The 24,018-nt window shown below is 36.9% G+C and overlaps 5 protein-coding genes and 1 long non-coding RNA gene across 6 annotated transcripts; 5 read left to right on the top strand and 1 right to left on the bottom strand.

The window, feature by feature from the left end:
* LOC18613648 lies at nt 26-2,978 on the top strand. Its single transcript, XM_018127624.1, has 3 exons — nt 26-1,017; nt 1,157-1,534; nt 2,376-2,978. The coding sequence occupies exons 1-3, from the start codon at nt 612-614 to the stop codon at nt 2,735-2,737; spliced, it is 1,146 nt and encodes a 381-aa protein (XP_017983113.1). The 5' UTR covers nt 26-611; the 3' UTR covers nt 2,738-2,978.
* On the top strand, nt 5,105-6,138 carry LOC18613647 (GATA transcription factor 16). The gene is made up of 2 exons (XM_007050983.2): nt 5,105-5,603; nt 5,733-6,138. Exons 1-2 carry the CDS (start codon nt 5,499-5,501, stop codon nt 5,985-5,987), a joined length of 360 nt encoding a protein of 119 aa, XP_007051045.1. The 5' UTR covers nt 5,105-5,498; the 3' UTR covers nt 5,988-6,138.
* LOC18613646 lies at nt 6,668-8,017 on the top strand. The gene is made up of 2 exons (XM_007050982.2): nt 6,668-7,216; nt 7,339-8,017. The coding sequence occupies exons 1-2, from the start codon at nt 7,037-7,039 to the stop codon at nt 7,897-7,899; spliced, it is 741 nt and encodes a 246-aa protein (XP_007051044.2). The 5' UTR covers nt 6,668-7,036; the 3' UTR covers nt 7,900-8,017.
* Nucleotides 10,384-10,878, top strand: LOC18613645 (leucine-rich repeat extensin-like protein 3). Its single transcript, XM_018118218.1, has one exon. The coding sequence runs from the start codon at nt 10,384-10,386 to the stop codon at nt 10,876-10,878; it is 495 nt and encodes a 164-aa protein (XP_017973707.1).
* LOC18613644 (histone H1) lies at nt 12,276-13,396 on the top strand. Its single transcript, XM_007050980.2, has 2 exons — nt 12,276-12,555; nt 12,654-13,396. Exons 1-2 carry the CDS (start codon nt 12,469-12,471, stop codon nt 13,146-13,148), a joined length of 582 nt encoding a protein of 193 aa, XP_007051042.2. The 5' UTR covers nt 12,276-12,468; the 3' UTR covers nt 13,149-13,396.
* LOC18613642 lies at nt 18,246-22,089 on the bottom strand. Its single transcript, XR_001926212.1, has 2 exons — nt 20,786-22,089; nt 18,246-18,590 (listed from the first exon to the last, which is right to left on the bottom strand). It is a non-coding gene; the product is annotated as an uncharacterized LOC18613642 (long non-coding RNA).

Genomic DNA, 24,018 nt, shown 5'->3' with positions numbered 1-24,018 from the left:
CGTTAAGTGTTTTTTTTTTTTTAAATTTTTGCGTCAACGTCTCTTTCACTCTGAATGTAAATGCAGTCCTTGGAAAGTGCAGGCCATGATCCGGATGTGCATTGCATTTCAATGCTATCTGCAATGCCTTGGATGTGGCAAAATTATTTAACTTCATCTTGCTTTGCGGACATCTAAGAAAATGGTGCGAGGCAACGGCTGTGAGGCCAACCTCATCTCAATGATTGCATTAGAGACATGGTGGTAGGGCCGTCACCATATGGTAATTCAGTGTGACAAAAATACCCAGGCCATAGCAATTTACAAAACTTTTTGTGAGGGTAATTGTGTAAACTAACGAACAGTTGGTACTGCATGTAAACGAACCATCATCTGCTCCAGGAAGGAGCCTGGAAGTTGGCTTCGGATCCCGTCTGAAGGCAGATCCCGTGAACTCGTGTTTGGGAGGGCTTTGAACCACTGCTTTTGTCATGTATCTCTTTATTTCCTTAACCTTATTCGTAACAGTGCGATCATAGCATTAGGCTCAAACTGTTCACACTTAAAGATTTGAATTGACGGCCGCTACCCATCATTGTTCGCTGCGAATTGACGGGCTCCGAAGAGAAGAGATGAAAAGCCAAGTCTCTTGTGTTGATGAAGACGACTGTGAATCGTGTAGATTGGCGTATTGTTGGTGGAGAACAGCTGCAAAATTCGATGAATGTGCTAAGCTTAAGCTGGACTTTCCTGACGTTTCCATTCTAACGCCTAGGCTTAGACTGCTTAGAGAATTAGAGAGATTGGCTTTAATTGCACCTGAAGGACTAAATGAGCTTCGGCACAAGCTTCTTGGGTATCGTTCAGGTGATTTCTGGGTACCCACTGGAGGGATTAAGAAGGAAGATATGGATATTCCGCCGGTGAGCACAATACTCTTGGTGGGATTCTCCGGTTCTGGCAAGAGCTCGCTTATAAATCTCATGTACAGTATTCTGGGTCGGTCTGGCCTAATTCCCTTTGCTCAAACATCATCAGGTAAGTTCAGTTTGTAGTTTATGCTTTTATCTAGAATCTATCAGTCGCATCTGTTGTAAAAAGGCTTAAAAGCATAATCAGAGAAGAAATTACAGTGAAAAAGGATTTTAGAGTTTGAAGTTTTCGCTTTTACCTGTAGGAAGTCGTTCCAATTATACAACCATGTACATGGAAGAACACAACGTCCTGAGATCAATGCGAAGTGGTTTCTGTGTTTACGATTCAAGAGGGTTTGATTATGTTAGAACGACAGAGGCTTTGGGGGAATTGTCGAGCTGGATGATTGAGGGGATTCATCATAATCAGCTATGCTTCAGATATGGTGACTGCACGACGATGACAGATGATGTGGAGAATATTGTCACGAGATCATCTTCAAAATTTGTGCAGAGAAGAGTGAATTGCGTGATGGTCGTAGCGAACATAGCAGAGATTTACAATGCTTTGAAAGCAGGCGATTTTAAGCCGTTAGAGGCTACCAGACAGCTCTTCTGCTCCCCTGCGTTGCGAAAAAGCAGTAAGTTTTCTCTCAATCATGATTTGTTTCTCTCACTACTGTCTTTAATTGTTAATAATTATAATAATAACACTAAATACCATGAATAATGATAATGATATGGAACACTGACTGGAAGTGCGCAAAACCATCCTCGATTAGCACAAAGCCACGAAGAACGAAGTGGTCCTTTTCGGTGCTCATGCAAGTGTCCTTGTAAAAGTTTCTGGTTCAGACCCTTGAACCATACGTTTCACAATCCATAGTCAGGGTTTCAAATGTTTATGTCAAATCTCTCTACAGTGTTTATAGGTGGTCCTTGTAAAGAAAATTGACATCTATACCTTCACCCCAGTTTCACTCTCAAGCGACGCATATCCTTTTCAGCCAATTCCTGTAGCATTCACGAACTATACATGTTTAATAATAGAATATCAGGAGCCTGCAACTGATGATTTTTGCCATAAAATTCAAACTGGCAAAATTACAATAAGAAAAGGCTATTTTATGTATGATTGGCCTCTGGAAAGAACTATACTCACTAGAACTCTACATTTAGAACTGTCATAATCCTTCAATGATATTTTCTAAAGAAAGAGATGGCCATTCTGCCTTGCAATACCAGCACAAATCTGTGTAGCAGCTAAGACAAAGTCCTACTTTTCAAGGAATTTCTCGTATTTTTGTTGTTAATTAGTATTATGGCTTTGCTTGTATGTAATCTTCTTTCAGGTTTAAGGCTTTCTGATACGTGGTTTGATTGTAACCTACTTCCTAGTGACAGCATAAAACAATGCAATTATGTGAAACATATGCCTAATCATATGATTTTATCTATATTCTAAATCATCTGTGGCTGCAGATGAAAACCCTCTCTTGATCCTGACACACGGTGACTTGTTATCCACTGAGGAGAGGATAGATGGCAGGCTGAAGATATGCGAATGTCTGGATATATCGGAGACTAACGGAGTTTATGACATAGTTTGCCTCACAGAATACGGGTTTCTAGTTGAAGAATCTGATCCAGTGTCAGCCTATGCGTTAACTGAAGCTGTATACAGAGCACTTCTTATCTCAGATAGAGGCCACTTTCCAAAGAAAAAATTCCAGGACTGGGCACTGTTGATTTTGTTATGGCTTGTGCGTTTTATTGGTGTGTGCTTCGCTATCCTAGCTGATGTTTGTTCCAAACTCGGACAGAAAGAGAAACTGAAGATGTGATTCAAGAGATCAACAGCTTAACCAAGGATTTAATTTGTAAAAAGCAATGCCTCATCACTAGAATAATGCTTTTTTTAGTAGTTTAGTTTAGAAGACTGATCTTGAGATAGGGTAACTTACTGACTAGACACGTCAGACCAAGTGACTTGATTCTTGTCAAATTTCTAGCCCATCATCTGCTTTTACTCACTGATGTATTGATTTGTTATTATAATGAAGAATAACCTGGTTTCTAGCATAATTTGGGTTTGATTTTGGAGGTGCCCATGTACAGCCGGGCAACTGGGTTAGAAATGTAATCTATATTGGTTAGTGACATATTAATGTGCCTGAACATATTAAAGTTCAACATATGACAGAACAATTCCATGAAGTCATGGATCTTATACCCTGGTAGGGAGTATCTTGCAATTAATATTAAGACCAAAATTTGATGAACATATTCAAAACGAATGGAGGGTAGTGTAGAAAACATGTTAACATTACCATAGCTGTTTAAACCGAAGGGCTAAACGAGCTAAATGTGGATTATGTGCCGCTAATTGGGCCTTGTCAGAGCTACATTATTCTTTCCCATTGAAAGGACCAGAAATTTCAGCATAACTACCATTTCAGAAAGCACTGGCTCTTAATCCTCAGTGCTTTCATTTACTACATTTTCCTCTCAAGGGAAAGGAAGATCAAGAAATTTGACTCTTGTAATGAGATTTCCTCCAACTTTTTTGAGATTGCAAGGCAAGAACTTAATACAGAGATCTCAGTTTTGTCATTAATTCAAAAATTGTTTGTTCTTTTTGAATTATCATTTAATTAAGAAAATAGAATTATCATAATTAATACTAAAATTGATCATCTCGACGCACAGCACGGATTACACACAAGTAAACAAGTAAAAGAAAACCAGCTTTTTGTCAAGATTTCATGTTCTCGAGGAAAGAGTTCCTTATTTAACCCTCGTCACAAACTCCTGGCTCAAAGATCCAGGGATATTAGCACTGGGTTTGAAATAAAGAGAAGAAACAAACAAATCTAAACAAAACAGATTAATAACTGGGGAATTATTAGTGGGGAGCAGAGTAACAGTACCACCCCTTTCTTCCTCAAATATGTTTGTGGGTAGTTTCATTGCCTACTCTTTTAAAAGGTTTTGGACCACACCTCACTCACTTACTACAAATTTACAGGTAAAAAGAAGGCTTCAAGGGTTCCAACTTGTATGCTCTTTGTTGGATGCACCTTTTTGTCTGGTGTTAAAGACAAAGATGTAAACTAACGGGTGGCTGTCTGTGCATATGAACCAGAACATATGGGCCGGGTTTTGTCTGTGGTGGTGTCCTGTATCATTTAATTTCGGGACCGTCCTTATCTTTGAAATAACTATTTTCACAACGAGAAGACTTCTCATGATTCTGGCTCTTTCTGGTATCCCTATCATCATCAGATTCACTTTCACTTACTTTCATCATTCGGTAAAATTTGGGAATGCAGAATTCCTTGTCATTCTTTTGGTATGCAAAGGAGACAAAGGCCCCAGGGGTCCCAAAAATTAAGCTTGCCACAGCCGCTCCAACGAAGGGGGAGAGTTGGCACTACCATTTTTGTTTTATGGGGTGTCTCTACCCCTCTTAATGGTACCATGCTGTAATGCTGTCTTGTACTCTTAAAAAAAGGAGCAGAAGTTATGGCAAAAGGAGGGCAAAAGGAAACAGGATTCAGGGTTGCTTAAGCAGCACTTCTCTGATTTTCATTTTTGTCTGCACATTTTAATAATTTCATTAGGTATTTAGTAAGGGGAAGTGCAAATGGACGTGTAGAACATATGACAGGAAATATTTTTGGCTTCATTCTCTATTTGAGCCTACAAAACTAACTGTAAACTCCCCCAACCCTCCTTTAGTGTTGACTATGAGATGCCAGATCAATTTGAAATAGGTCAACTGTATCAAACCCACTTATTATAATCTTAGTAATACTAGTTGACGTGTTGGAAGGAATGCTATTGCTGAATCTTCTTTTCTTTGTTAGGCATGTTTATTGAGTTATTGGCGTAACTTAAAAGAGAAACTTTTATTATCAGATATCCAACCTATGCCACATACCAATTTGTCCCATTTTTTTTTTTATTTTTGTTTTTCTTTTGTCTGTGGTGTGGTGCCTGCTTGACTGTTTTGCGTAAAGTATGTTTTCCCCAGCGAATAGCAATAAAGAAAAGGATGCCTCACTATCGCCACTTAGGTGCCCTAGACTTTTGCATAGAATTTGATAGGTTCTACTCATAATTTTGGAAACACATAAGGGGTATTCCGGTAATTTAATACTGTGAACTAGGGTTTGCGATCGTCCCATTGCTACCCAAATGAACATTTTGGTTGATAAAATGTAGCACATAGTAGGTAGATGCATATAAATACACATATAAAACAAGGGCCATTTCATGAGTATTTTGCAAGCTTCTCTGTTTTTTATCCCCTGTTTATGCTCTGTTTCTCCCCTGCCAGAAACCCTCCGTCCAATTCCTCCTTCACCGCCCCCCCCCCCCCCCCCCCCCCACCCGCCTTCTTCTTTCAGGTATTTCGAAGCATACGTTTTTCTCTTATTGCTTTACTCATTCCTACCTTTAAGTTGATCTTTCAAAGGAGGTTTCAACCGTATTGTAAGGCGGTTGATCAAAGCTCTATCAACCTTGAACACCCCTTTTATTCTGAACCTACAAGTTGGTGATTCTCTTGTGCTTCTTTACAAATTTTAGTCAATCAGAAACATGGATATTTTGCAACAGAGCGGATTCGAGGAGGTAAACAAAAGATGCGTAGATTGCAACACTACCAGAACGCCTCTATGGAGAGGTGGTCCAGCTGGCCCAAGGGTAAAATGCTTCGTTGATATTATCATAATATATACCTTTCATGATCTTTTACTAGTGCTAATGTTTAATAGTAGTATTTGATGTTTCCTGTGACTGATTTTTGGGTTTTTGTTGCTTCATTACTTGCAGTCACTTTGTAATGCATGTGGAATCAGGCATAGAAAGAAGAAGAGGGCTCTTCTTGGTTTGGACAGAGATAGTAGAACAGAAAAGAGTAAAAGTAAAACGGGAACCGATGTTAGTCGAAGTGGTGTTAAGACTCTAGGAAGAGAAATGGGTTTGCATCGTATGGTGGGGAAGCAGGAATGGAAGAGCAAGCTGAGAGAGGAAGAACAAGCTGCTTTTCTTTTGATGGCTTTATCTTGCGGCCCTGCCCATGCTTAGGACCGTGTAGAGTGACTAACATGAATATGAAAATCACGCTCTACTCTTATGTCACTTCAAAAAAAAAAAAAAAAAAAACAATTGGCATTGCCTCCAATGTAAAATCAATAGTTTCTAAGAGTGAATACAAAAGATGAACTATTTTATTCAAGATTATATGCTGCTGAATTTTCTTTGTCATTGCTATCTTTGCCTAGTGCCTATGATATATGCCAAGTTCTGTTGAATTCCGGATAGTTCTTTTTCATTAAAACAATTCACATGACTTAGGATATTTATTGATAGTGAATGTAGCGAGATGAATCAAGGAGAACAAGAGTAGATCCTTGTTTCTATTAAGAGAGTGTGAGTTTATTAAGAATCAAGAATGGGCAATTTCTAATGACATCAATTTCAGAATGTTAGTTTAGCTACGGATACTCACAAATCACTTATTGATTTAATGGGATAATCTACCATTTGTGTTAGAAATTAAGTACTGAAGTTAAATCTAAGCACATCCCTTATATATATTAAAACTACTCTTTCTCTCTTTACTCACCCTGCAAAAGCTGAAAATTGGATGTAAGAGAGCAATCAAGAATCAAGTTCATTATTCCTTTGTCCCTACAGGTTTTTAGTCAATCTTTCTTCTAGTTAACGCTGTAACAATAAATCGGTGCTAACAGGGCCACAACAGTAGATGTAGATTCTAGAGTCGCCTGGATTATTGAAGACCTAAAAAGTTGGGCTTTTCTTAACTACATTCGCAAGGTTAAATTCCAGCAAGACCTAGCAGCTGCAAGCGACTTCCCCATGCTTCTAGGTGCCTCTGGCACAAAGACACGTAGAGAGCAACGGGACGCATCAGAAAACCCCACGAAAAAGCACCACGAGGCATAATAAATTGATGCCACCTCAGTCCACTGAAACACGTGTCCTCACATCCTCCTTACTCGCTTTTCTACTCCACCTTGTTCTTCTTTTGATCTCTCTTCAAAGCGTCTCCTCTGCTAATCCATCGAACAAAGAAACCAGACAACTTAACCCAACAAAAATTTGAAGCAAAGATGCAATCTAGACTGGCAACAACGGCATCAAGGTCGTATTTGGCCCTGTATGCAGCCCAAGATCAGACTCTTTTCCGCAGAATTGCCTGGGGAGCAGCCATTAAGGGAAGAACAGCTGACCCTACAATTCACTCTGGAGAAGTAGAAACTGGACCTGATGTTCATAGGGGTGAACCTCAAGTAAAACTCTCTTATATCTCTCACACTTTTTTGAACTTCAACTACCTAGTAGAGTTTTTCTTTTCTTTTCTTTTTATCTTCTTTTTATTGATTTGTTCAATTTATTTATCTTTACATTGCAGGGTATAGAAAATTCATCAGATGATCATATGCTTCATGAGTTCCGAACAGAAACAGAACACAAACCCGGTTATGGAACGGAACCATTAATGCAACCCAATATGCCACATGACTCTTCTCCAAGGCTCAAGAGTTCCCCAGTGAACCATCCTTTGGAACCCAACGTTCAACAAAGGCGTAGCCTTAGTGCTGCAGCCCTGGAAGGCGTGAGCTGTGCTGGGCTTGACGGTACGCCCTGGCCAGAAAGCAAAGAAAACGAGCAAAGCGACGAGAGAGAGAAAGAATTGGATAACAAGGAATACTACAGTCACCACAAGGCGTCCCCGTTGTCAGAGATTAAGGTGGCAGATACAAGAAACCCAATCACGAGAGCCACCGACGGGACCGTAACAGAAGTAGTGCAAAATAGAAGAGATGTGATTGGGTGGCGGCCGGAGCAGCTTGACACGGCTGAAGAGGCGCTTTTGAGGGCTACGAAGATTTGGAAGGAGAATGCGATGCGTGGGATACCCGAGGCTCCGCATTCTAGGATTTTGAGAGAGCTGCGTGGTGAGTGGTTCTGACATGATGAAAGATTGATTGCAATCGCGATCAGAGCGACCCTTGTAATATTACCAAAAGGGAAAAATCAATGTAACCTTTGATTTCAGAAGTATATATAAGGCAAATAAATGGAGCTAATTAATGGCGTTTTTGGCCGAAAACATCAGAAAAGCTGACTAAGCAATTGGGTACTTGCGTATACTAAGACAGTTGCCAATACTCAATGATTAAAACCATCCTCCAAAGGAAAAGGGACTATAAGCATAACGGTTATTAACATGTATAGCATTTAGTATCCCGTTTGAAAGTTCATTTTATGTTAGCTTATCAGCATGGAAGAAAGGTTGGCTACTTGCTCAAATTGGGATTGGGATTAAACCTTTATTCACTTTGTCCAAGTTAAAAGATCACTTCTTCTTGATATTTTGCATTTTAGAATAAATTTCATTAGTGTTGGGAGAGTGTCTCCCGCACATCGTTTAGTCACTTAAAGTGATCCAAGTCACAGGTCATGAGACAGGTACGTGATTTATTGTTTTTCTCTCCGCTTTCTTTCTTTCCCCTCCCCAAAAATTTCTCTTTTTCTCTAAAAACGTTGCAAGTTCGTCGCTGTCACTATCGCTGCTCAGAAAGCGGGCAAGCTGTCCCGTTTCTTCTCTTCTCACCTCTGTGCTTCCTTTATTCTTTCAAGCAACCTCTCTTTAATTTTCTGTTGATTTCACCTCCATTTTCTCTCTCTAACAAACGCACAATCTCCCATTTGGGAGATCTTAACACACAATCGTACAACGAATTTAGCTTTTGTTTTTTATTTCTTCCTTTTTGATAAATTTTAGATATGGGTTTTTTGTGGGTTGCTTTAAATTTTGTTTGTGTATGATTTACAGGTTTGTGAATTTCTTTTTGGGATATGGATGAAATTTGAATATGTGTTTGGTGCTTGTGGATTTTTCATGAATTTTTTATATATCTTTTTTCATATTCGAACCTTCATTTTGATCCATGATCGGAAACCGAACCTCTTTTAAGCATGTTTTCGGTGTTCTTGCTCTTGGACAGGACCGAAACCCTACCATTTCCACTTCTCATGAACTTTGGTTCTGGTATGCTTGGGGATTTTTCATGAATTTTGGTTTTCGTACAAGGCTCAGTGTGCACTAATATGTAAGATATTGTACATTTTAATAGCTGATCTCCTAATACATAATTAATGTAAAATTTATAACTCTCGTGAGATTTATGACTTCATGATATCTGTCATAATACGGAATTCCTTGATCCTAGAAAAGATGCGACCTCAAAGAATGTCGGCAACTTCAAAAGTTGGAATGTGAATCTTCAATGGCTCCTTTTTTGTTTTTTTGTACAACATCTGCTTGGGAAAAGCCCAGCTACCTAAACTAAGGAAGGAGACGTCGTCGTCGAAGAAGAATCAAATTAAGGTGCAGCCACCTTATATCTTTAATTAGACACCCGAAAATTTAAGATTTGACCTCCCCAATATCCATGCAATTAACTTGTACCTATAAAAATTTTAATTTTCCATGCCTCCAGTCTACTTCACTGTATTATGCTTGAGTCAGTACCTAAAAACAAAGTATTAATGCTTGAGTTGAAAAAATTCAATCTGGAAAAAAAAAAAAACAAAAGTGTAAAGATTCCAATAAAAGAAACAATGATTGTCTTGTTCAAAGAACTTATTGGCCAACTGGTTTTTGATATATTTTTTTTTAATTTTTGTGTTCTTACCGCTATAGAAAGGAGATGATATGAAATTACTTTACCAAAGGCAAGTGTCTTCATTTTTGCAATTATCAGCTTAGTCGGTGGCAGAGTTTCATCAAGTTACGTCACGGATATCATCAGGATTGAGTTATGGGTAGCCACCAATTAGAGTGGTCCATTTTTCATACTTTGTTCTTTTCTAACATTTGTTTGTATAAACCTTTTAATATCATTTCAATTTTCACATATTTTAAATGAGTCTACTATTATTTTTTTTTATCAAAAGAAATGTTTATCATTTTCCTTTAAGGTTCTCAATTACCCTTAAAAACATGGTAAATACCACATTTTAGATTAAAATGTTACACTAATCACCTTATATATAGTTGTGCTATACACGATAGTAACAATTTTGGCATAAAAGCCAGCACCTTGTTCCTCCTACGAATTTTCTAACTGTGTTACAAATGTTTTTGATCCCTGGTTTATGGCTTGATAGCGATATGGCGAAATTGATGTTTAGCGAAAGCGTGGATGAGAGGAGACTACACTGTTAGTGTTTTTTTTGGAATTTGTTTTTTGTAATTTTTATTTCTTTTGATAAAGGTGCCATAGAAGATAAAATATGAACAATGCTGCGGCCACCAATACACATGCACTCCTTTCCCTCTATCTTCCTCTGAATATCGGTCTTCTTCCTTCTTCATATGCCCTAATTAACTTTAGTCTCCAAGCTTTTATTAGGGTTTTTTTTTTCCTTTGATCGAAGAGTTCCAAAAATGGCAATGGTGTATCCCATGCAAACGCTACTCGCTGGTTTCACTTTACTTCTCGCGTTCCCTTTCGCCACATCAACAACTGTAACAACAACATCCAAAGAAGAAATAAAATGCAATTTGTGCACACCGGAAGTTCCACGGCCACCACCCCCTAGGATTGAGTGCCCACCACCGCCTGTTCCGCTTTCTCCTCCACCGCCATCACCGCCACCGCCATCACTGCCACCACCTCCGCCAGCGTGCCCCACATGCCCTCCACCGTGCTCTGGATGCCCTCCACCACCTTGCAATGCATGTCAGATACCGCAGGGGCCTCCTCCTCCGCAGCCTAGGGACCAGCCTGGAGTGATGGGAGGTGCGGTTTATTCGCCAACGAACGAAGCGGTTCCTTACTTCCCATATGGCTTTCAGAACCCTCCACTTTCCCAGTCGGCTGCTAGCTCCAACCGTTTGAAACTGAAGCTCGTAGCTTCTATCATTTTTCTATTGCTTTAGGCCTCTTTCAGCTTCTTCTAAACGCACCGAAAGAAATGCTTCTTCTAGTTTGTGTTGTAGTGATAATTTTATGTTGCTCATCTATCTAGCTAAACTAGGGGTTACCAAATTTCTAGAACGGTATGTAATCTGCTTGAATTAGGTGTCCAGAAAAATGCCAAAGCTAGAAATAAGGTTCATTTTTAATTACGAAATTAAGAAATCTTGCTTGTGTTTTCACTCTTATCTGTAATTTTCAGCTAACCTGTTCATTGTGTTCTTAGTGATGCTGCAAAAATAAATGGATCTGTTATTTTCCATATGTCAACCTTTTGTTCGTCAATTGCCCATGCGAACGTCCACTTTGCATAATTTTCTGCACCTTTAGCCACCTCTCTAGCGTTCAAAATTTATAAACGAAATGGCAGATGCTTTGAGCATCTTTGCATGGCATCCATACCTGATTTTATTTCGAAAGCGCACGGGCTCTGCTCTAATGGTTCCTTTCTTGAGGTGTGAAGTGGAAAGTTCCTAGATAAAATTTTTTAAGAATGACCAAGGTCGAAAATAGTCAGATCTAGGGGGGGGAACCTGGGTATCAATTATAACAGAGATCTTGTTGTGTGCTTTTTATTTTATATTTCGTATTAATGGAAGGCACTGATTCATATGACTGAAACTTAGTTTTAGGATTAAAAGATGCTGTTAATGCACATGCATGTGATCCATTATTGTAGAATGATGGCATATAGAGCTTGGAGAAGGAGATTTGGGTTTAGGCGCATGTGGTCATGGCCCAAATTAATTAAGCTTGCTTCCTTACTAGGTTATTTTTATTTGTTTATTTGGGGAGGAATCTCAACCTTATCGTCAACATAAATTGACATTTGCCGTCACTTACTCTTTTCCATAAACATGCAAGTGACCAAAAAGTAAACGTACGTCCCCCTAGTGCATTGCGGGCAAGAGGATTGAGTTTTGGAGATGGTATTGTGGTGGATATTCATTTTGGAAAAACAAAATATCCCCCGAAGTTCTCATTTACATTGATCTAATACAATTGCTATAAGCATATGTGCCAAAAAGAATTGCATAACCCAACCAGATAATGTAAGAAAAGATTATATCATTGTATAGCTTAAATGTTAGCAGTATTCAAATAATTCTGTTTGCTTACATATTCATTTCTAGATTAAAAAGTATTACGGGTATTCAAGTACCTTGGATTTGAGTAATAGTATCTCTATAATTTTATATGTAGGCCATGTTTTTCTTGATGTTTCTCTTTTATTGTGTTTTTCATGTGACAATATCCAAATTCCAATCTGCCCCGTGTTATTCTCTTAGGCCAAGCCCATTCGACCCACGAGACCACGACTGAAGTTTCACAAGCCATAATGCGTATGTAACTGATAATAATGGGTTTAGATGACTAAAATCCCCCACAAAAAAAGGAGAAGAAAACCCTGTCACCATCTAATCCAATGGCTCCACACGGTTTGCAAACAATCCCGCCCAAAACAATTTTGAAATTGAAACTTTTATTGGAAACTTGAATCACTCGATTCCCATTTCATCTTGCTGCTCCAATCTGTCCTTCTCTCAGAAACAATGGCAAAAGCAACAGTTGCTTCTACAAAGAAGGGAACCAAAACCTCCAATGCTTCCCCTGCCTCTCTCCATCCTCCTTACCTTGAGGTCCCCTGTTTTCATCTTCTTTGTACTCATTAATCTTAGTTTCAAGTCCTTTTTTTTGTTTGGGTTTTGACTTTTGATTTTGTGTTTTGTAATTGCAGATGATTTGTGAAGCAATATCGACGCTCAAGGACCGGACAGGGTCAAGCCAGCCCGCGATAGCCAAGTTCATCGAGGACAAGTACAACAAAATGCTGCCCTCGAATTTCAAGAAACTGCTATCTGTTCAGTTGAAGAAGTTCGTGAAATCCGAGAAGCTTGTGAAGGTCAAGAATTCCTACAAGATTTCTTCAACGGAAAAGCTGAAGTTGGCGATCAAAGAGACCCAGAAAAAGAAAGGTACTGCTAAGAACAAGGCCTCAACATCCCAAAAGGCTGCAAACAAGGTATCTGTAAAAAGCGTCAAGACCAAGAGGCTGAGTCCAGTTAAGACCCCAGACGCTCTCAAGAAAGCTAAAAAGAAGGTGAAGAAGCCGGTTTCGGGCTTGAAATTGAAGCGTTTGAGTCAGGTTAAGACACCTGAGGGATTGAAGAAGGATTTGAAGTCTGGGGATAAGGCGAGGGTGGTAAAGAAGGCAAAGAAGACTGAGAAGTGAGGCGTAGTTGACAAAGGATGATGATGTTAGGTTTATTTTTGGTTGTATGTAGATACTGTAGTTACTAGTTATGCGTATTTGATGACAGAAAATAGTTCTTAGATGGAAATTTGCCTTTGCTCTGAAAAGCAAGGAAAGTTGCTGTTGACTGTTGTTCTTAAAGCTTTGTAGGATATTTTGTGGTTCTATCAACTCACTACTGTTGATCTTTTCGAATGCAATTTGAATATCAAGATTGTTGCTTTTAATGTTGTTCTCGGGGTATTATTTGTTACTACAAGTCTACCATTGTCTGGTAACCCAGAAGTGACAGAGAACAGAGTTACCACTAGTGCTTTTCAACTCCAAGCATAATAGTTGCACAGTTACACTTCTTATTATAATTCCATATGATTTCAGTTTTCAATAGTTTCTCAAGTCTAATCTCTCAAAACACGATTCGGCAAGTGATATTTGCTTGTTGGCTATAGAATGCAAGAAGAATTCTGTTCCTGAATCCCTGCATGCACTGTATCATGGATGTGAGGCAAGTCGGGCTTTCTTTCTATAGCATTGAATCTTTTTTAAGGGAAAAGGATGAATGATGGAAGAGAGCCAGCATTGGAACAGAAAAGAAGACTAACAGACACTTACTATGCAGTGGTATGATTTTTTTTTTTTTTGAAAGTTTAGATTTCATTGCCAGTAAACAGGGAGAGGGTCCCTGGGTTACAAAAAGAAGTTTTCCTGTCTTTGAAGCCACATCTTGGACAGAGACCTCAACACTTCAGTATACCCCTGCCTATACAATCTCTTCACACTTAAAAAATTTCAAACCCATAAGAACTCATCCACTCGGTCAAAATATGCCCAGACATCAGTAAACAGAGAGAAACAAAAACAGTCATCCTACCACAACCGCACCCCGCATAGTGATACAGAAGCCTCACAGAGCACTTAGGATAGACCACCACCAGCCGCAAGAAAACATGGCAGAAACCAGCTCCACAAGCCTTCTGTAAAATCAAGGCAATCTCCTCCTGCATATGGACATAAACTGCAGTTCCACACATAGAAGAGCACAACAGCAAGTATAAACACAAGATAAGCAACCTGAGCATACGGTTAAGAGACTACCCTCCAACTGAATTCTTTCCTCTGTATCACACCTTGTAAATCAAGCACCAGGTAGTACACACAAAGTACAGCACAGACCTCAAATACCAACACAAACTGAACAAATCTCACAACCAAACCCGCTAGTTTAGTCCTAAACCCAGAAACTCCAATGAGAAAGCAACAACAAAAAGAAAACTTCCCATAAGAAACAGGGGATATGTCAATCATTCTATAGCAATCAAAAAGTAAAAGCTTGTCAATGTACGACATCTCATAGATCAAACTCTCTGCAAATTCCCTCCTTTGCCAGCTCATCCGCCATCTGGTTGGCGCTCCTAAGTATGTGTTTAATTGCCCATTTACTTACTCTTTTCAAGTTTTCGATTCTTAGAACCCAAACTCTGTGCTGCCAGGGAGCCGACTCCGGAGACATCACCCATTGGACAGCATTCGTGGATTCACTTTCCACCAAGAGTACATGCGTGTCAGCCTACTTTGAAGCAGCTAAAATAGTAAAAGCTTCCTTTATAGCCAGCAGAACAGCAAAATTAGCATCCGCTTCACCAATTGACTTAGGAAACGTAACCTTTACCTCTCCCCTGTCATTTCTCATTACCCTCCTGTGCCAGCCGCAACCGGACAACCTCCAGCCGCCCCGTCGCCGTTGAACTTCATCCATCTCACAGAAGGTGGACTCCACTGGACAACTCTGCTGGGCTTCTTTTCTTTCCTCCGTGTTTTGGCCATTAACAATAGTCGATAAATGTACAGCGTACTCCCTACCATAACCGGTCATTTGGCTTTAACCCAACTTGCCACCCGCAGCTTCACAAGGTCATAAGCTTGGCTTGCATCCCACTGCTTTTCTTTAAAAACCACCTCATTGCGTAATAGCCAAATCGTCCACAGCATTGCAAAGAAAGACATATCCTACATAGCTTGTCCCCCTCTCTAATGTCCATCCCGTTCCATGCTAGGAAAAAAGCTTTCGAGTCACTCGGTGCACACCACGATAAATTCCAATCACTGCACCACGTACCCCACAACTTCCATGATTCCTTACACAGAAAAAACGAGTGTTCTGCTGTTTCCATACCAACTTTACACAGCACACATGTAGGGCTCCCTGTCCCTATCATTCCCCCTCTGCTAGTTTCCTTTCTACAGTTTGCGTCCTCTTTAACAAGCAATTAGGTTTTCCCTTTCTGTTGGTTCCTTGTTTTTATTTGCTAAGAAGTCCATGCACACAATTTTGGCAAATAATTGGGCTAACAGTGATGTTTAACGATCAAATGATAAGATGAGTCCCAAACTCCCAAGTGCATTCACTACCCCATTTCTCCTATTTTTTCTTATTGGTATCTTTATCCTAATTCTTATGTCCTAACCACTTTCTACATTCACTTGAGACTACAGTAAAGGGAACACTTAATTGCACCAATTAGGTACATAGGCAGAGGTCAAATCACTTCTTTCCATTACATTATTTGGTATCAACAATAGAGCTTCACTTGAATCTAAAATAATCTCTACTAAAATCATAACTTGATAACATCATCTAATTGTTTTAGCCAACTTTCCTAATTGTTTTAGGAATTGGGTTGTTGCTTAGCTCTAAATTAGACTGGCCTTCAACCTAACAAGTACGCACGAAGGCCACAGCATTAGCCTCATTGCACCAGAATTTTTCCGGCCAAACTATTCCAACTGCTTAAGCCTTAGAAGTCACCTGCCCTCTGCCTCATGCCACATCCGCATATCGCTGTCCAAGTAGTTTGCAGCTTTGGCACATACCAGACGCGGGTGCCGCCCTCTAAAAAACCTTTCTTTAATTGATATCAATGGTGGGGTAAGCCAACAATGGGGGGGCCCCAAAATTTTTAAAAATATTTATTTTTTATATATATTTTATCAATGGCCTCCTCAAAATTTTTAAAAATTTTTATTTATTATATATTATTAATAACCCACTCAAAATAAATTTTTTATTTAATAATTAATATAAATAAAAAAATCAAATAATCTTACAAACTTACTTAACTTTATCTTAATTTAAATTTTTCTACACCTCTTTCTCTTTTTCTTTTTCTCTTCTCTTTTGTGTCTTTTTATTTTTATTTTTCTTTTCTTGTAACTCACTATTAAAACATACCTTATTCTTCAAAAGAGATTTATGAGCTTATGAGTTTGGACAAGGAAAGACAAAGATCACCCACCACCATTATGTAAAATTAAGAGGAGGTAAAGTTTTCTTTTACCTTCTTTCTATTTATATTATTTAATTACTATGTGAAATCCTGTATTTCGTATTTAATTATTTATATTTTATTCATTATAGTTTTATGTTTTATTTTTTAAGTTTAAATATAAATATAATTATTTTTAGCAATGAAAATTATGAAAATAAGACTCCGGAACAAAATGGATGATGAGTTTCTTGTAGATAATTTACTTGTTTATATTAAGAAAGACATTGCTAGTCTTTTCACTACAGAGTCAATAATTGATGAATTTAAATTTGGGAAACATTGTCGAGCACAACTTTCTTAGATAACTATTATTAAGTTTTTTTTTGTTTTTTTTCTTTACATGTTATATAAAATTATTATCTATTATGAATCTTTTGATCGTTGATTAAATTCAACATATTAGTTTTAAAAATTTCTAGTTTTTATTTTTTTTCGTCTTTGCCCCCCCCAACAAAAATTGGCTAACTTCGCTCCTGATGGTGTATGTAGGCAAACATGTATAATACATCATCATCCCTTTCACTGCCAAGAGTTTGCCTATACGAAACTTCAGTAAACAATGTTAAAAAATTGAAATTGAAGATGAAGAGTATTGTGGAAGCTTCAAGCAATTTTTAATTAAGGAATAAAAGCTGTACAGTATTTATACTCTGTTTGATCAGCAAACTCAAGTAAAGAAAGTTAACTAACTAAAATAAAAGATAGCTAATCAACTAACTAACTGATATTTTTACAGTTTAGTAATAAGTAAGTGTAAAAGTAAAAATAAATAACACAAGTATATTTTTATTACAGAGCATGTAATTCACATGTGCTCCTTTCCTTTCTTCTTAACTTCTTAAGTTCTTCAACCCAGTTGATAGTTTCTCTCTTTGATCTTCAATCACCAACTTCTTATCATATTGATAGTCCCCCTCAAGATTTACATGTATGTTAATAACGTGCATCTTGCCAAGTAATATGAAGAATTGTCTTGGTTGTAGAGCCTTAGTGAACAAATCTATAATCTCTTCATCAATAGAAACATGAATTCGTTCAATCACCTTTGTAAGTACTTTCTCCCCTATAAAATGGCAATCAATCTCTATATGTTTGGTACACTCATGAAATATTGGATTCCTGCAAATATAAATTGTTGATTGATTGTCACAATAAAATCTCACTGGATTGCCTAGATAGATTCCAAAATCTACCAAAAGACTCTTTATCCAAATAATTTCACAGGTTGTTGAAGCCATTGACTTGTACTCAGCTTCAATTAAGCTCCTTGCAATAATCTATTGTTTCTTGGACTTCCAATTTACCAAAAAATCACCAAGAAAAATGTTATACCCTGTTATAAATTTTCTTGTATTTAGGCATCCTGCCCAATCATTGTCACAATAGGTAGTAAATTTCAAATTGAATTGGAACTCATTAATATTCCTTACCCTAGAGATGATTTCAAATATTTCGGTACCTTATGAGCTGCAGCTAAGTGATCTTCAGTTGGTGCGTCCATGAACTAAGATAATGTCTGAACAGCAAATGAAATATCTGGTCTTGTAAAGGTCAGATAAAGTAATTTCCCTATCAACTACCTATATCTTGTGTTATCAACTTCTCTATCACCGTTTACTTTCTTTTTGAGTTTATGATTATAATCAATTGGAGTTGTTACTGGTTTTGCACCAAGTAATCCAAATTCCTCCAAAAGATCTAGTGCATATTTCCTTTGACATAGCACAATACTTTCCTTTGATCTGGCAACTTCTAATCCCAAGAAATACTTTACATTTCCAAGATCCTTAAGCTTATATTAAGAGCTTAAGTATGTCTTAACATCATTTAAAGCTTGAACTGAAGTACTGCCTAGTAAAATATCATCAACATAAACTAATAGGGTAACAAATACACCTCTGTCTGTGAGTAAAGTAAACAAAAAGTAATTAGAAATTTATTGCTTAAAACCATACTTCAAAAGTGTAGTAGTGAACTTTGAATTCCATTGTCTTGAAGCTTGTTTGAGTCCATATAGGGACTTATGTAATTTGCATACCAACTGCTGCTTGTTAAGTTTATTATACTCCCCTTTAACAGAAAATCCCTGAAGCAGCTGCACATGTACAATTTCTTCCAAATTACCATTAAGGAATGCATTGATGATATCCACCAGTGACAAATGCCAACCGTGAGATGTTACTAAAGCCATAAAGATTCTAACTGTTGTTTGCTTAGCTATCGGACTAAATGTCTCCTGATAATCAAAACCCTTTCTTTGGTTGTATCCTTTAGCAACCAAATGAGCTTTGTACCTTTCCACACTGCCATCAGCATTCATCTTGATTTTATGCACTCATTTACAGCCAATAGCATGAGAATCTTGAGGTAGAGGAACTATACTCCATGTACCACTATTTTCTAAAGCTTTTAACTCGGTTAACATGGCTTTTCTCTAATGAGGACATGTGACAGCTTGATTATAGGTTGTAGGTTCAAATATTTAAGAGAAAACAATGGTAAAGGCTTTATAATTGGTAGATAATCGATTATTGGACAAATAATGAGTGATTGGATATGATGTGACATGATTAATGGAAGAAGGAATATCTACTTGATAAGCTTCTAAATATCTAGGAATATGCTTAAGTCTAGTACTTTTCCTAAGATTAGAAACATGATCAGCAGAATAATGTGAAATTGCTGAAGCAATATCTAAAACAGATTGATGAATGGGTGAACTTTGATAAAAATGGGGAGTTTCTGATACAGAACTAATGTCATTATGGAAAGAATGTTGAGAAACAAGTAACTCGGCAAATAGTGAATCAGATAAAGTAGAATTACTAGAATTAAAATCAAAACAATCAAGAATTGGATCATGCATACCAACTGTTTGAGGAAATGTGAAATAATAGTTGGTATACTTTTTATGCTGAAAAGGAAAAATGTGCTCATGAAAAACTACATTCCTAGAAATGAGTACCTTGCCAGCATCAATTTCATAAACCTTAAAATCTTTTGTCCCATTGGAATAACCTATGAAGACACATTTAGTAGCCCTTTTATCAAATTTGGTTCTATTTTGCACTAAAGTTGAAACATAACATAAACTACCACATACTTTAAAATAGCTATAGCAAGGTGGTTTGTTACAAAGATATTCATATGGAGATTTATCATGAAGAAGCCTAAAGGGTGTCCTATTTATAATGTATGTTACTGTGAGGATTGTATCTCCCCAAAACTTAAGTGGTAAACTTGACAGGCGCAACAGAGCTTTAGCTACAACAAAAAGATGTTGATGCTTACGCTCAACAACACCATTCTATTGAGGGGTTTCAGTACAAGACAAATGATGAACAACACTTGTTGAATTAAAAAAAAAATCACTAAGCCTAAATTCATTGCCATTATCTAACTTGATGCACTTGATTTTGGTTGAAAATTGATTCTGAACAGGACTATAAAAATACTGAACAATGACAGATACTTCAAATTTATTTCTCATCCAAAAAATCCAAATAAACCTGGTGATATCATCAACAAAAGGAAAGAAGTAATGATGACCATCAAGAGTAGGAACTTTATATGACCCCTAGATATCAGAATGAACAATTTCAAAAGCAGAACTTGTATTTTTAACTTGTAACCTTTTTTGTTTTGCTAAATGACATACATCACATATCAAAGTATTTGAATAATGAATCTCAAGATGTGTTTAATGTAACACACTTATTCTGTTTGTAGGTATATTACCCAGTCTAAAGTGCCAAAGATCAAATTGAGTTGGACAGTTTTACAATTATTTGCAAAGACAACAAAAGGAAAATTTACAATCTTATCAAGACTAAACTTTGATAGATATTGATCATCTTGACTGTCTTATATGAAATAGAAGCCAAAGGAAAGTTTAGCAACCCCAGTCACTTTCCATGATGTGAGGTCTTGAACAACACAACATTAATTTGCTTACTGAAACAAGATTAAACTGAAAAGAAGGTACACAAAGTACATTATGCAATACTAACAAGGATGTTAACTTGATAGTTCCTATATGTGTGACAGCAGCTTGAAGATTGTTAGGTAATTGAACAAAACAGTTATGAACAAGATAAGCATGAGTGAAATTTTTTAAGGAGCATGAAACATGATCACTTGCTCTAGTATCCACTATCCAGGAATTTGGTTTAATCATGATGCTATAAGTACATTTATTGTGAGCTATACTCGAACAAAGATGGTTACAAAGAATACCTGTAACAGTGGAATTGACCAAAGAAAAAGTTTGCTGAGTTTTTGACAAAATACCTTGATCAATGTCAGAATTGTCAACATTGATGAGTGCCATTAATTTTTGAAGTTGTTGCTTTATGATAGACATCTGACACATAGAATTAGAACCACCACACTCTTCTTCTTGGCTTGGTTGCGATGCTCTTTCTGCATATGAAGATGAATCAGTAATAGCAGAAACACTGTTAACAGTAGAATTAGGATTTTATTTTCTGAAACTTCCCTTGTCCTTGTCTTTTGTAAACTTGAAGTCTTTAGGAAAACCTATTAAGCTAAAGCATTTTTCCTTTATATGACCCTTTTTACCACAGTGGCTGCAAGTCACATCTGGTTTTCCCTTCATCTTATTATCAGTAGCTATTGCCACTACAGATGACTCAATCAAAGGACTAGATTGTAACAAAAAACTCTTCTGATTTCTTCTCAGAGAACTAAATTGTACACTTCATCTAAAGTAGGAAAAGGTTCCATAACAATAATCTGAGTTCTCAAAGCTGAAAAAGAATCATGGAGCCCATTGATGAACCTAAACACCATATCTTTCTTGTACTGGTCAAAGTATTTTTAAAACATGCTTAATTGCATTTCCCACACCATTGTGGCAGAGGCTTGTAATTTCACCCAAATATCTTTAAATTCAATGAAGTACGAATCTACAGATCTATTGCCTTGAGAAACATTGCCAAGATTATATTGGAGATTACAAACCCTTGTATCATTGGGTTAAGCAAAATTTAACTTCAAAGTATTCCAAAATTCAGCAGCTGAATCCATGTAAAATACAGTGGAAGCAATAAGAGGTGTAATTGATTCTAAGAGCCAGGCTAAGATCAAATTATTACAATGAATCCATGGCCCAAACAGTGAATCAGTAATAGTTGGTGTAGGTACAGTTCTACCTATAAACCCTACCTTATTCCTAATTGAAAGGGCAAGCATGAATGATTTGCTTCAAGCAACATAGTTGCTGGATGTGAGTTTAGGAGTAATCACAACTAATCCGTAATGATCAATGTGATGAAGGAAATAGGGAGATTGTGAATCTTCAATGGCAAATGTGGTATTCTTAGTTGAACTACTCGTTTCTCAAGCAAGAAATCAAGAATTTCAACAAAACGAGCAAGAATCACCAGAAATCAACAAGAAATGATGCCAAACAAAAATTACATCTATTGCAATAAAAATTTCAACAAAAAAAATCAAGAACTCATATCAGGAACCCTAATTCCTGTTTTAATACCATGTTAAAAAACTAAAATCAAAGATGAAGAGTATTGTGGAAGCTTCAAGCAATTTTTCATAAAGGAATAAAAGCTGTACAGCAGAATACTTACTCTGTTTTATCAACAAACTCAGGCAAAGAAAGTCAACTAACTAAAATAAAAGAAAGCTAATCAACTAACTAATATTTTTACAGTTTTGTAAACAGCAAGTGTTAAAGTAAAAATAAATAACACAAGTATATTTTTATTAAAGAACATACAATTCACACGTGCTCCTTTCCTTTCTTCTTTAACTTCTAAAGTTTTTCAACCCAGTTGATAGTTTCTCTCTTTGATCTTCAATCACCAACTTCTTATCAGATTGATCAACAGAAACGCATGATTCCCAGTTTTATGAACTAGAATTTTCCGCAATAAGACCAATGGCAACTCGCAAAACTGATAAGAGTTGGAGATTGTTAACTGTTTTAAAAATTGTAGGTCCTAACATGCGCACAAAATCAAATTCTAGTACTATAACTAGATGGCCATGACAGTCCCAGAAATGTATCAATATTTTTCTTGCTGTTCCCTACATTATTGGAACTTAGAAAACGATATGACTTGCTCGAGTAATTACTTAGAGTTGTCTTTCGCGTAATTCAGGCCACCGCCAGGGCGCCGTGATCCATGGGTTTTCATTGAATATTCCATTCATCTTGCACAAGTATTTCGTCTTAATTAATTTCTTTATCTTATAGGAAAAATCCGAAAGAAAAAATAATATTAATAATAATAATATAGAATCATAAATTGTGTTGTCAAATTTAGGGATGCACTCAATCCATTGACCTGAGCAGATAGGCATAACAGGTTTAGAAAATTTGTAGGGTTGGGGGGATTTAAGGTAATAGAATAGAAGCAGGTAGCATCTTTTACTGTCTCTGTTAAATTTAGCTATCCCCAATTCTTTAACTTGAACCAACTTTATGATCAAGTGGTTCATGTTTGGTAGCAAAAATCTATTGCCCTCCTATAAAAATTCATAGTCAGAATCAGGTCTGCAATAAAAAAGCTGTTATACCCCCATCTTTCCCTCTGCCTTTCATAAAGAAAAAATTGAATGACTCCATTGAATATACAATACATTCCCCAACTTCCATCCATATCTGAATATCTGTTTTCTTGCATAAATAATGAACGTTCAGAGATTAGTTTCTTATTCATATCCGAGATCTTAGTATGATTTTTTTTTCTCATAAAAATATTTAAATCAAAACTCCTATCTTGCTTTAGCATTTCATAATTAAATAGAAGCCTCATTCTCCTCAAGGAACAAATTATGTTATGTATCAATTTCCCCTTTTTTATTATTTGGGGTGGAATCAGATCTCAAGTGCTGTATAATATCATACTGGTCTCATGCAAAGCACAGATTTAGAGATGATCTTTGAATGGTCGTCGGATCAATGAAAAGATTGCTAGGCAATGCAAATTGGATTTGTCAAAATAAAGAGAAATAGATTAAAATCTTTGACTTGCTTCTTTCATAACAAGACCTTAATTGTGGGACAATCTTTAAATTTATATGCAGAAATTCGACTCATACTACTAGTTATTTTTGCAAATTAAGGAAAAAATACAAAAATTTTCTTGCAGCTTTGGTTGAAAATATACTAATCTCCTTTAATTTGAAATTACCCTTTTTCTCTCTGAGCTTCGGTGGAAATTAGGCTTACCTTTATGAAATAAGTAATGTTGATGTCAAAATCTGTGGAGAGATTAAGAGAAATGTTCATGAAGGCGAGGCAGTGAGGGAAATAATTTTTTATCGTATTCCAGAATCTGTTATTACAGCCTTTATATACATTTATCTCAGCCAATAGATATACAAAGTTTCAACTAACTCTTACTAACTATTAGAGCAAGGTAAAAGAGTAACAAACAAACTGTAAAATTCTAAACTTACTAGGCGTAACACAAATACTCCACGTGTTCTTCTTTGACTTCAGTAACATCTTGGCACATGTGTCTCCGCTTCTTTCT

The sequence above is a fragment of the Theobroma cacao genome, chromosome 1 (genome assembly GCF_000208745.1).
Source record: "Theobroma cacao cultivar B97-61/B2 chromosome 1, Criollo_cocoa_genome_V2, whole genome shotgun sequence".
NCBI lineage: Eukaryota > Viridiplantae > Streptophyta > Magnoliopsida > Malvales > Malvaceae > Theobroma > Theobroma cacao.
Note: the sequence above shows the minus strand (reverse complement) of the source record. Positions and strands in the feature narration are given on the sequence as shown.

Bases quoted from the DNA above. Each gene is read 5' to 3' on its own strand.
- LOC18613647 (XM_007050983.2), top strand. From the start codon at position 5,499: ATGGATATTTTGCAACAGAGCGGATTCGAGGAGGTAAACAAAAGATGC. The intron at 5,604-5,732 runs GTAAAATGCTTC...CATTACTTGCAG, and splicing joins GTGGTCCAGCTGGCCCAAGG to TCACTTTGTAATGCATGTGG.
- LOC18613644 (XM_007050980.2), top strand. From the start codon at position 12,469: ATGGCAAAAGCAACAGTTGCTTCTACAAAGAAGGGAACCAAAACCTCC. The intron at 12,556-12,653 runs GTCCCCTGTTTT...TTGTAATTGCAG, and splicing joins TCCATCCTCCTTACCTTGAG to ATGATTTGTGAAGCAATATC.
- LOC18613646 (XM_007050982.2), top strand. From the start codon at position 7,037: ATGCAATCTAGACTGGCAACAACGGCATCAAGGTCGTATTTGGCCCTG. The intron at 7,217-7,338 runs GTAAAACTCTCT...TTTACATTGCAG, and splicing joins TTCATAGGGGTGAACCTCAA to GGTATAGAAAATTCATCAGA.
- LOC18613645 (XM_018118218.1), top strand. From the start codon at position 10,384: ATGGCAATGGTGTATCCCATGCAAACGCTACTCGCTGGTTTCACTTTA.
- LOC18613648 (XM_018127624.1), top strand. From the start codon at position 612: ATGAAAAGCCAAGTCTCTTGTGTTGATGAAGACGACTGTGAATCGTGT. The intron at 1,018-1,156 runs GTAAGTTCAGTT...TTTTACCTGTAG, and splicing joins CTTTGCTCAAACATCATCAG to GAAGTCGTTCCAATTATACA. The intron at 1,535-2,375 runs GTAAGTTTTCTC...CTGTGGCTGCAG, and splicing joins CCCTGCGTTGCGAAAAAGCA to ATGAAAACCCTCTCTTGATC.